This window comes from Thamnophis sirtalis, unplaced genomic scaffold (assembly GCF_051295495.1).
Source record: "Thamnophis sirtalis isolate CommonGarterSnake01/CBP01778 unplaced genomic scaffold, rThaSir2_p1.2 scaffold_1, whole genome shotgun sequence".
In the NCBI taxonomy this organism is placed as follows: domain Eukaryota; kingdom Metazoa; phylum Chordata; class Lepidosauria; order Squamata; family Natricidae; genus Thamnophis; species Thamnophis sirtalis.
In genome coordinates this window covers 150902654-150913667 of record NW_028261381.1, presented here as the reverse complement: position 1 = coordinate 150913667, position 11014 = coordinate 150902654, and the positions used below count along the sequence as shown (strand labels likewise).

The 11014-nt window shown below is 42.7% G+C and overlaps 2 protein-coding genes across 2 annotated transcripts; both read right to left on the bottom strand.

The window, feature by feature from the left end:
- Positions 1–317: 317 nt before the first annotated feature.
- On the bottom strand, positions 318–2599 carry GPR135 (G protein-coupled receptor 135). Its single transcript, XM_014057113.2, has one exon. It carries the CDS (start codon positions 2414–2416, stop codon positions 1106–1108), a length of 1311 nt encoding a protein of 436 aa, XP_013912588.2. The 5' UTR covers positions 2417–2599; the 3' UTR covers positions 318–1105.
- A 1108-nt stretch (positions 2600–3707) lies between these two features.
- Positions 3708–10451, bottom strand: L3HYPDH (trans-L-3-hydroxyproline dehydratase). Its single transcript, XM_014073324.2, has 5 exons — positions 9864–10451; positions 7161–7330; positions 6335–6457; positions 5101–5238; positions 3708–4450 (listed from the first exon to the last, which is right to left on the bottom strand). The coding sequence occupies exons 1-5, from the start codon at positions 10384–10386 to the stop codon at positions 4325–4327; spliced, it is 1080 nt and encodes a 359-aa protein (XP_013928799.2). The 5' UTR covers positions 10387–10451; the 3' UTR covers positions 3708–4324.
- Between the last annotated feature and the right edge of the window lie 563 nt (positions 10452–11014).

Here is an 11014-nt window from a genome sequence, read left to right as displayed (position 1 = left end):
GATGTACTCTTAGAGGTTAGTCCAACATTCATTCATTCATTCATTCATTCATTCATTCATTCATTCATTCATTCATTCATTCATTCATTCATTCTGATTTAGATGACACCAGATTACAACTGACTCTGACTTGATATTAGCCAGTACAAGAGTTCAAAGAAAATACTCTAAAAATGGCATCATCCACCTAAGCAATTTTCAGGTACCATTGATTTCAATGAGAATTAATACTCATATGGATTTTGAGAAAACAGGCATAGAATTGTGCTGCAAATGTCTCCATTGAAATCTCTGGAAGCTTAATCAGTGGGTTCAAATTTTTGCTGGATATTGTTATATTTATTTTCAACTACACAAAATATTTTATGAAGGTACATTAGCAATAAATTGTCAAAAAAAGCATACTACAAATGGGTAAATTTTAGAAGTGCATTTTTTCTGTGATATTTCATTACTACGAAAATGCTACTTCATCATCAACAGACCAGCTTACTCAACGGTGTTTGTGACAGCAGGCTTAATGATGAGTAATATTTTCTTTCACATACCTAGTCTAGTACTGTGATCTTACAATGCTCATCTTTCCCAAGTGATTCACCTCTTTTTTTGTTATTCTGCGAATGAGACATCTCTAATCTCTCCAGAATGTCCATTCTTGATTTATCCTTTAGCTCAGTGCTAGTTGGCTAGTTCCCACATATTATGTTTACCCCACATATTAAGCCCTGATTTTTTCAATCCAGTTTTGTAGTTCACACAACACACTAGTTTAACATGTGCTTGGCTAGTGTGCAAGTCAGTAGTCTTATGGATACAGCCATATAGCATTGTTAAATCATCACCTAGTAAATGTTACCCATTTTATTTCATGCTTTGCCTATAGCTTTTAACTCTTGTTCTCAAGGAGACCATACATAGCAGAAATCAAATTGCCATAATAAGCCATTAAAAAGCAGAAGTTTTTCAGAAGACCAGGAGTTAATTTGATCCCTTTGCTTCACATGCCCATTTTCCAAGATCTATTATTCTCCCCATCAAGTAACATACATTTGATTAATATAGGTTTTGTCACCAAATTAATTCCAATTCATGTAGCCATTTTGATTCACAGGGAAGTATCAACATTGCCTGATTTTTGTGTCAAGCCCACTTCAGATGCTGAACCAGGTTGCGCATCGCGGCAGAAAAGTACTGCTGGGTTCCTAAAAGCCCACATAGCCACTTCTCTACCAGTGCCTGGACTGGAGCAGGTTAGATTATTCCTTACATTGCCCCCACTGCCATGCCCATAGCTGGCATAGCGTGCTGCCCGGTTCTTGCTCTCCAGCCGATGACTCTGAGCAGCTGCCAAATAGGCAGCCACAGGTTTTTGAGCCCGATAGCCTCCTTCCCGATTGCGTCCAAGAAGAAGAGAAATGTTAGGGTTGCGGGTGGCATAGATGAGGGGGTTGATGGCACCATTGGCCCAGGCCATCCAGCTTGCCACAGTGTCTATGGCTGGGGAAAAGGAGAAGTGTCCCGTGGCAGCAGCCAAGCCTAATATGCAATAAGGGCCCCAGCAGCAGATGATGGAGACGATCATAATCAGAACGGTGGTGGCCGTGCGCATCTCACCATAGAAACGCAGGAGGTGCCCGTAAGTGGTGAGTGGGCGCACCCTGCTCTCGGTCAGTCGCACCGCCCGGCAGATGTTGTAGTGGCAGAAGCACATGAGGGCAAAGGGCAGCAGATAACAGAGGACAATCAAAGTGGCACTATAAGGGGGACCCAAATGGGAAGAGCCCCAAGGCAACACATACATGCAATGGTAGGAAGCAGCGGGGCCTGGCCCAACAGGCTGCTCCTCCTCTTCCTCCTCCTCCTGGGCCAGCAGGTACCAAGGCCCTGAGAAGCCCAGAGCGGCCAACCACACAGCAACCAGGAGCTGCGTGGCTCTCCGGCGGCCCATTTTATGCAGCGGCTGGCGTACGATAGCACAGTAGCGGTCAAAGGAGAGTAGGGCCATGGTCAGGGTGGCAGCGATGCCCAAGCCAGCGTGGAGGGTGGCGCTGGCCAAGCAGAGGCGGCGCCCGAAGATCCAGCTCCCGTGTGGGCGCCCATTGAGAAGGCCGACGAAGGCCAAGGGCAGGCACAGAAGGGTGTCCAGCAGTTCGGCGAGCGACAGCGACAGCACGAAAGCGTTGGTGACTGTCCGGAGCTGCCGGTGCCGGGCGATGATGACCACCACGGCGCCGTTGCCCAGCGTAGAAAGCGCGAAGATGGTGAGAAGCAACAGGCCCTGCGAGATCAGCGCCGCCCCCAACCAGCCCCACCGCGCCTCCTCCACGAGGTCCGAAGGCGCCGTTCCCTGCCCGCTCCCCGCGCTTCCATTGCCGGGTGCGGCAGAAGCGTTGCTCACCGAGGTCACCTCCTCCATGGGCAGCTGGCGCAGGAAGGCGCATCCCCAGCCCGAGCAAGGCGAGAACCAAGGGGGAACGGTGGGAAGCAACAGCCGCCTCAGGCGCCCGGGATGAGCGGCGTGTTGGGTTTCGGCGCGGTTAGGTGGCTCCGGCCCCGTTGAGCCCTGGAAGGCTGCGCTCCCGCTGCATTTGGGGGACGGAGAAGTGGCGTCTGCGAAGCAGCTGGGAAAAGCGCCTCGCGGACCACGCTTCGGCCCTACACACGTCTCGCGGCAACCTGGAAGGCAAGCGGAACTCTACGGGGATGTTTTGGGTCGCTGCCTGATTTTCCTTCACCCGGGGATGCGCGCTCCTTCCCGGGCAGACTGAGGCGGGGAGGGGTGGAACCGGCGGCAGCGTTTGGGGATGCTTAGCTTTCGCTGATTCCTTTGCCGAGCTGCTCAGCCAACCCGGACTCGGCGGGCGCCGTATGGAAACCAGCCGTTTGGTGCGCTGAATTGGCTGGCTCCTCTTCGGAGCAAGAGACGTTCAGGGCCGCTGACGTTTCTACAGATGGTTGCCCGGGGAAACCATGTTATTCCCATCCGACGGCTGCTCAGGGCAGAAAGCACCGCTGCAGTTCCCACCCCCCCACTTTGCATCTTTCCCACTTCATCCCGAGGTCTGACTGGCGACCTGGCAGGGCTGCTTTAAATGTTTTACAATCCACCAGTCAAAAAAGTCATTGACACCATCTCTGCTGACCCCAACAGTTGGCAAAATTATGGCAAAATTACTTATTCCCACCATATTAGCCCAGTTAAGTTTGTCAGAACATGAACAAGGATCTTTTGGAACAGAAGTACCAACCCCTTCTTGTTGGAGTGACTGAACAAATGCAGAGAAAACAGGATTTCAGTCTTCTAACTTTGCAGGATCTGAAACTGTGGGTCTCTGCATTATGTTTCTCAATGACCATTTTTTAAAAATCATGGGGGAAAACCACAGAATCACATCTCAAATTCTCCTTGGTTGGGTTTCCTCATCCACTACATTGTAGCAGTGGAGTGGTCCATCCTCCTATCATCCTTGCCTAATCTGATACTCTCTGGTTCAGGCAGAGAGATTCTGGCTCTCCAGATGAATTACAACCTCCCAGGAACTCAGCGAGGATGGCCAACACGGAGAAGTGTGGAAATAGATGTTCAGCCACATTTGGGGTAAGGCAGGTTCCCTACTTCCATTGCAATGCATGGCAGAGCTCTTAGCAGGAGTTGCAGATTTTTAAGGTATAAATGGGTGGGTTAGCAGCAGTATGGACTTAAAATGTAACAAAAATGATCTTTTTATTTGCATTTCATTTAATAAATCCATGTGCTGGCCATCAGTCTTAACAGTATACTCAGTTATAGATTTTAAAAACTTGTTTCATAAACAACTGGGGGGGGGAAACAAAATTTAATTTTGCAGTTATTCAGCATTGAATCAGTGAACTTAATGAGATAATCCCAATAAAGGCCTTTAAGATTTTCATTTTTTTTTAAAAGTAACCTTTTGTAATTGATATCCATGCTGCATTCAAATAGATATCCTTCCCCCTACATACACACAAAGTCTAGCAAGAAAATTCCCACATTTCAAAAAAAGAAGTTATTCTCTGAAATCTTTGAATAACTTCTTTGTAAGTTGTTATTAAACACCTAACTACTAATGCAATTCTAATTTATTGTTACTTACAGCATTTTGCTGTCACAAGTTTATTAACAATCATCATAAATTATTCTAATTTCCTACTGCATTTGTCCCCTAAAAGTCTTTTCTGATGCCAAGAAAAAATATTTATGACTTACTACCCTGCCATCATGTTCCTATTGGCCAAGAAAAGATTTTATAATAGATAACTAAACAAAGATGCATCTTTTTCATCAGAGTTATTAAGGAAGCAATTACTTGAGAAAGAAACCGTATTTCAATGGATCATTTTCTTCAAGAGTGAAAGTTGATGTTCCGGTATAAAAAGATTCTCCTGAGACTTCTACTATAACAGCATTGTGTTCACCACATTTTGTTTCCTGGATTGGAAAAACAAGCGCTTTAGGTTAAAAAAATAAGCCTGCTCATTAATTCAGTAATAGTCTATAGGTTTTTGCAAATAGCAAATATGTGAGGAGACCTATATACCCAGAATGAAATATTAAGTAATAATTAAAAATGTCTTTTCAACACTGGACAATCCCCAATATTATGCAACCAGAAATTAAACTCATGCCATAATATTTTTCCTTCACTGCCTATTGCTTCCTATTCTCTGAATGTTAAAAATTGCATTGGGCTGCAGCTGGAAAAAATCCAAGTTGGGATTCTTGCATTGTTCCTACAAAACTATTCCTCTTAATACTAGATCCTGCTGCAACCCATGGCAAATTTTTCGGAATGCTTCGTAGGCCTTTCCTTCATCTTCAGGAAAGGCTGCCCAGAACGGATGGGGGTTCAGAGAAAGACAAAGTTCTGTTTTGCAAGTGGCTCTCAACTCCCACAACTCTGAGGAAGAATCGACTCAATTTAATCCCAACTGAGGTAGATTTTGAATTCACTTTAATGGTACCAGGAAAAGCAACCCTTTCAGTCAGCTAATTCCATATTTCTTTTTTAAAAAATAACCTGTACAAACTACTCTCCCCCCCCACCCAAATAAATAAATAAATAAAAGTTTGGTATTTGCCTTTATTGCTTTTCCAGTGAACAAGGAACCAGTTGAACTGCTTCTGAAGGTCCTGGTCTGGTTCAGTTGAATGAATCCTTTATGGTATTGTAAGGCAATGCGAGCAGTCACACCTGATCCTGTAGGACTTCGATCAACCTATTTTAGAAATATATGACCTATTGTATTTTTGTTCATTGTTTTATTATGCAAATCAACAATTATATTCCTATCTATGCCTATTCACTCATCTTTACAGGTATTCATATCTATACTGTCTACTTTCCCTTTGGAGTTCATCATTCCAATTAAAATATGCTGGGAATAATTATGTTTAGGATTAAAACATCCTAGAATAAGGCTGACTGGGTAAGAATACAGTGACAGGCAATCTCCTGTAAATAAACAGAGCAAATTTCTCTCCCTCTAGTACTGAAGTTGTTATCTAGGTGGGTAATGAAATGTCTGCACGATAACAATAATCCCCCCCTAAAATAATATTGACTTCATCTTATTATTCAGTACTAATATGGAGAGTGTTTGTGCCCATACAATTGGAATTCTATCTTTATAAAGTCTGTGCAGAAGGGAGATAACACTGACACTGTAGATATTGAAGTTCAATACCAACCATCATGCTGGGTGGGTTTTACAAGTTGTAGTTCAGTATTTAAAGCTGGGGAATCATACTCAAAGGGGGGGGGGACTTGACCAACTGACTTGTTGTCTTAGCCTCACATCTTGAGCTGAGAGAGTACCCGGCCAATGTCAATTTAGCCTTCTAGTGTCTAGCCTGGTGCCTTAACTAATAGACCAAACAGGCTCTGGCAATACTTGACTAATTAAAACCAAATTTGCCATTCTTCTTTAATGACAGTGCCAATACCAGTTTTATTTCTTGGCAGAATAGAAAACTCGAGCATAGAATTGTTGGGAGATAAATTCTTATGATTAGGTTCAACCACATTACTGTTCAGCCACAATCAAATTACATACTGTATTGATTTTATTCTAGGACAAATAAAATTTTTAATGTATAAAAGCAGACATTCAAGTCTGGCTCTCCTGCCTTTCACATTGCAGATACATATTCCCCATCTCTAGCAAAAGTCATGATGGGTACTTATATCTCCCCCCCCCTTGCTATTCTAGGACTCTGGTGGATAGGGATCCAGTTGAGGGCTACTCAATTAAGGGCTACTTTTTGTGATCTTAGGATAAAGCTCAGAGTCTTTCCTCATGCATGCTTTATTACCTGTGCATCTGCAAATATACATATATTACTTGTAGGTTCATCACTAAATTCATCTTTGCCATCTGTCAGTATAGTTCCATAAATGAAAGCCATATCTTCAATAAGAGGATGGTGAACTTTGAACTAGAAGAAACAAAATGTTTTAGAGACATTTGTTAAATGTAACAGAGAAAGGATCTAACTCTAACTGCTTAATTAGACCTTCACATAGTATCAATGTCCCTACTCAGGAAAGATTTGAGTACGTCACTGAAATTTCTTCCATGAAAAACTAGTTGGAAATATTGTGAGCAAGGTTTTGTATTTGTATTAAAAAAAGAAATCAGATATCAGAATATTAATATAGCAACCTTCTAGTCAAAGTCTGGAAGAGGAATTATAACTGAATATACCATAGTTCAGCTTTTGTTGGAACTATGGAATTTTTAAATTTTGATCTATTATTCTATATAAGAAGAGCTCTGAAAGATTAAATACAAAGCCATCAAGTCAAGGGTGACTGATCAATAGATTTAAAAAATCAAAGAACTGTAGCTACTGTACCAATAGCAATCTTCTAACATTCCCCAAGAGTTAGTAGTTAAATAAGCTTATGATTCAGGCATCTAATTCCCCAATTTACATTTGTTCCTATTTCCCCCACTGTAATCATTCAAAATGGCCAGAGTACAGGATATATTATTATTCTGGAAAAAGTATTTCTCATCTGCTGCCAGTATTTTGAAAAAGTTAATTACATTTTTCTTTCATTTCAAATAACAACTCACTGATTTACAAAATGATGCATTTAGCTAGAAAATACAATACAAAGCCATGTCAAATGTACCTGAGCCTTTACAGCTTCTGTTACTGCAGATGCTGCGGCTACAAGATCCCTAATTTTTGAGGAGCATACATCAAGGCCTAATTGTTCAGCACTGAGAAATGCATAGAAAGCACCCCCATAGCCAACATCAAGGACGACTTTTCCATAGCCAGGAACATCAATGGTTATATCTGATAATCAAGTAAGAAAAAAAAAGAAGGGAAGGAAGAGAGAAGAGATAAAGGCTATTTAAATATCATCAGTGTTATTATTTTTACATTTATTTTGTTCAATAGTTTATTTTTAAGGCAACCACCCCCAAAAAAGGACATTAAAAATCTATAATCTAGATTCCCATCTTTCCTTACAACTAACATATGAAGATTCCCCAAATATAGTGATATTTCCTTCTTGTGTCTTTGTCATTTTTTTCCAGTTTCAATCTTATTAGTGCCATTATTAAACCTTATTTTTAGAGGAAATTACATTGGTGAAAGGATACTATATACTACTTCTAAATTATTACTGAGGTACAAGGTATTTCATCTTCACAGAGAACTTCAAGAGCAGAAAGTAAATAAAAATTACCGTGGTGATTATAGGAACTATAATCAAATGGCATAACTATAATCACAATGACACAACATATATGGGAGTAACTGTGAGTGATTTGATTAATACAGGGATCTACATGCATTTGAAAAACAAAACGTACAGGTTCACTAAGGTAATCATGAGAAGCAGTGTAGTACAGAGAAGCATTCCTTCCATGAATCAAAGTTAAAGCCTAAGGAATAGCAGAAAAGAGGTTAATTACAGTAGATTTACATTATCAATCACAAAAAACATGCAAGTCAGAAAGCAAGCTTTCAATTTTCCAATTGAGCTACACCATTTTATATCAGTTAAAATTTATATCTGTGACCAAATAATAATTTGATTTATTATTAATGATGCCAATATTTGAAATAAGATTCCTTACTGTACTCTCAGTATTTAGCTCCTATGGTCCTTTAGGGAGGAGTGTGAGAGCTATGTATAAGAATAACTTATAGAGGCATTTATACCTGTTTCTTAAACCATTTTCTCTCAGGACTTTTATAAATAATGGAGGACCCCCAAAAGACTTTTGTTAGTATGTGTTACATTTATTGATATTTATCTTTAAAAAAATTAAAGCTGACATATCTGATACTATCATATTGTATTATTTTTCAACAAATGATGGCAAACAATTTTAACCACAGATCCCCAAGAGGATCTTGGGGGAAACTTCTGAGGTCCTAGGAGGACCACAATTTTAGAAACACTGAATAAAAACCAAGAAACTGAAGTTGACAAATTAGCTCCGTTCTAGTAATGGCAATATATACAGCTAGTAAATTGGGAAAGATTACTAACATTTGGAACAATCAAGTTCTTTCTCTAGCCATTTTAAACACTACAGATTTTAAACACCACCTTCTTTCCATTTGAATTTAATGCTTATTTTCTTCATAAAAAGGAAAAACAGTGGATATCTGTTGGCGGCCTTGACTAAGATAGCAAACCCAAACTCAAATCCTGGTCATTTCCCAGATAAAATGTTGTAACACATTCTAGATGGGGCTGCCCTTGAAAAGCATCCAAAATCTGCAGCTAGTACAAAATGTGATGGTGCAGGAAGTTATGTGTACTTCAAGATCAGTGTACATTGCACCTCAGTTTTGCAAACTGCATTAGTTGCCAATTTGCTTCTGGTTGCCAGACGCTGGTTATTACCTATAAAGCCTGTTACATCTATCTGTCCCCATCAGAAGGGGCATGTTGCAAGCTGTGGTGAAATTTTTTTTTTACTTCCAGTGGGTGTGGCAGGGGAAGGATACTGCAAAATCCCCATTCCCTCCTCATTCTGGAGTCAGCCAGAGGTGGTATTTATCGGTTCTCCGAACTACTCAAAATTTCCACTACCGGTTCTCCAGAACCTGTCAGAATCTGCTGGATTTCACCCCTGGTTAGAGGCTGCATCTTCCATTCAACAGAACCCAGGAGAGCCTTTTCTGTTGTCCTGCCTTCTGGAACTGTATCCCCCACAAAGTTGCATTGGTCCCAGTCTTGTTGATCTTTGGAAGCCTGAAAAGCATCCCAGGGACACAGGAAGCTTGCAAGATGGTTGCATTGTATTGCTAAACTGTAAACCGACACTTTCCTAGGATTTTATATTTTAATTTATACCAATGTATCATCCCACACTCCAGCTACAGATATTTGCCACTATTGCAAGTGTATCTTTGTCGTTTTAAGTTGTGAGCTGCCTAGAGTCATGTGAGATGAGCAGCTATATAATCTTAAATACATCATGCCCTTAAAATGTCAATTAACAGTAAAAACTTTCTGGTTTTTCTTTGAAGAGGTTTCACTTCTTATCCAAGAAGCTGCTTCAGAGCTGAAGAAGCTTCTTGGATAAGGACGCAAAATGTCTTCAAAGAAAAAAAGAGACAGTGCAGTTGCCTCTTGAAAAAGCACCTTTGGGACAACCATGACCTGGATGACCAAGAAACTCCATAGACATTTAAGGGAAAAAATCGACGTCTCTCAGGCATCTTCCACAGCCGTGGACTCCAACTCCCAGGAATCCCCGAGCCAACTCGGCTATGGGCAAGAATGCTGGGAGCAGAAGTCCATGATGCCTTAAGTGGGGAGACGGTCCAAGAGCGGGTCAGAGTAGCGCCACCGTATCCCTACCGGTAGCCGCGGCGAAGGCAGGCACGCTGTGGAAACGGACGCGGCTTCCACTGCGCTGCCCGTCCCAGGACGCAAAAGCCTTGACCGGCCCGCAGGGGCAGTGAATGGTGACGGCGGTCTCGCCGGGGGGAGGCGAGGGCTGGCAGAGGCCGTAGTCGAGGGCGAAGCGGCCCAGGCAAAGGACGGCGTGGCCGCACATGGAGCTCGCGCCCTCGTTGTGCATGAAGAGGGCTCCCAGGGCGGCTTCGGGCAGCTCGCTGGGCACCACCAGGGCGCCGTACATGTCGCGGTGTCCGCGGGGTTCATGCATCAACAGTCGCCTCACAGCGTCCAGCTCCGGGGACTCCAGCAAGCGACGCCGGCGACTCAGGAGAGGCCCCTCAGGCCCGGGCTCCAGCAGTCCCAAACCGCCAGGCACCACCACCCGGAGCGGCTCCCCTCCCGCGTGCATCTCCACCGTACGGATGGCCGGGCTGTCTAGCGCGCGCGGGGGCAGCCAACCACCGCGATCGCCCGCGGACATTTTCAACGGCTTTTCTTCGGTTCAGGCCAGCGCCGCTCCCCTCCCCGAGGCCCGCCCGCTAAACGCGTCACGAATGGGGCGGCCGTCATCGGAATGAGAATTTTTATTTTCAATCAATCAGAATAGAGCTGGAAAGGATCTTAGAGGTCTTCCAGTCCAGCCCCCAGCTCAAGCAGGAGGCTATTAGTATTTCATATAAATGACTGTCCAAGGAAAGGCAAAGCCTCTGCGCAGTTGCAGAGTTGATTTCCACGCATCTTAAGGTTGTTGAGATCCAAGATTATAAATCTCCCTTTCCAACACCAAAAACGACTGTAACAATTTTTGCTCAGCCCTAGCCTCTGTCAGGCCATAGTTCTTTATATAGTTATAATCCTAATGTTAACTCTATAATTCAAAAATACATTCACATTTTCTTTAGAATTGCATTGATCTTAATCATCCAGGTTTATGGATATTGCACCAAAGCAAGATAATGGAGAAACAAGCCCATAACTTAAGGCAGGTGTGCAAGTTTAATAAACAGTTAAACGGTTGTGGTTTGACCTGTTGCCAGTATTGTCACTCACTGTTTCCTGGTACAGGAACAGATAACATCCTTCTCTTTGGACTTTAACCCATTGCAAAT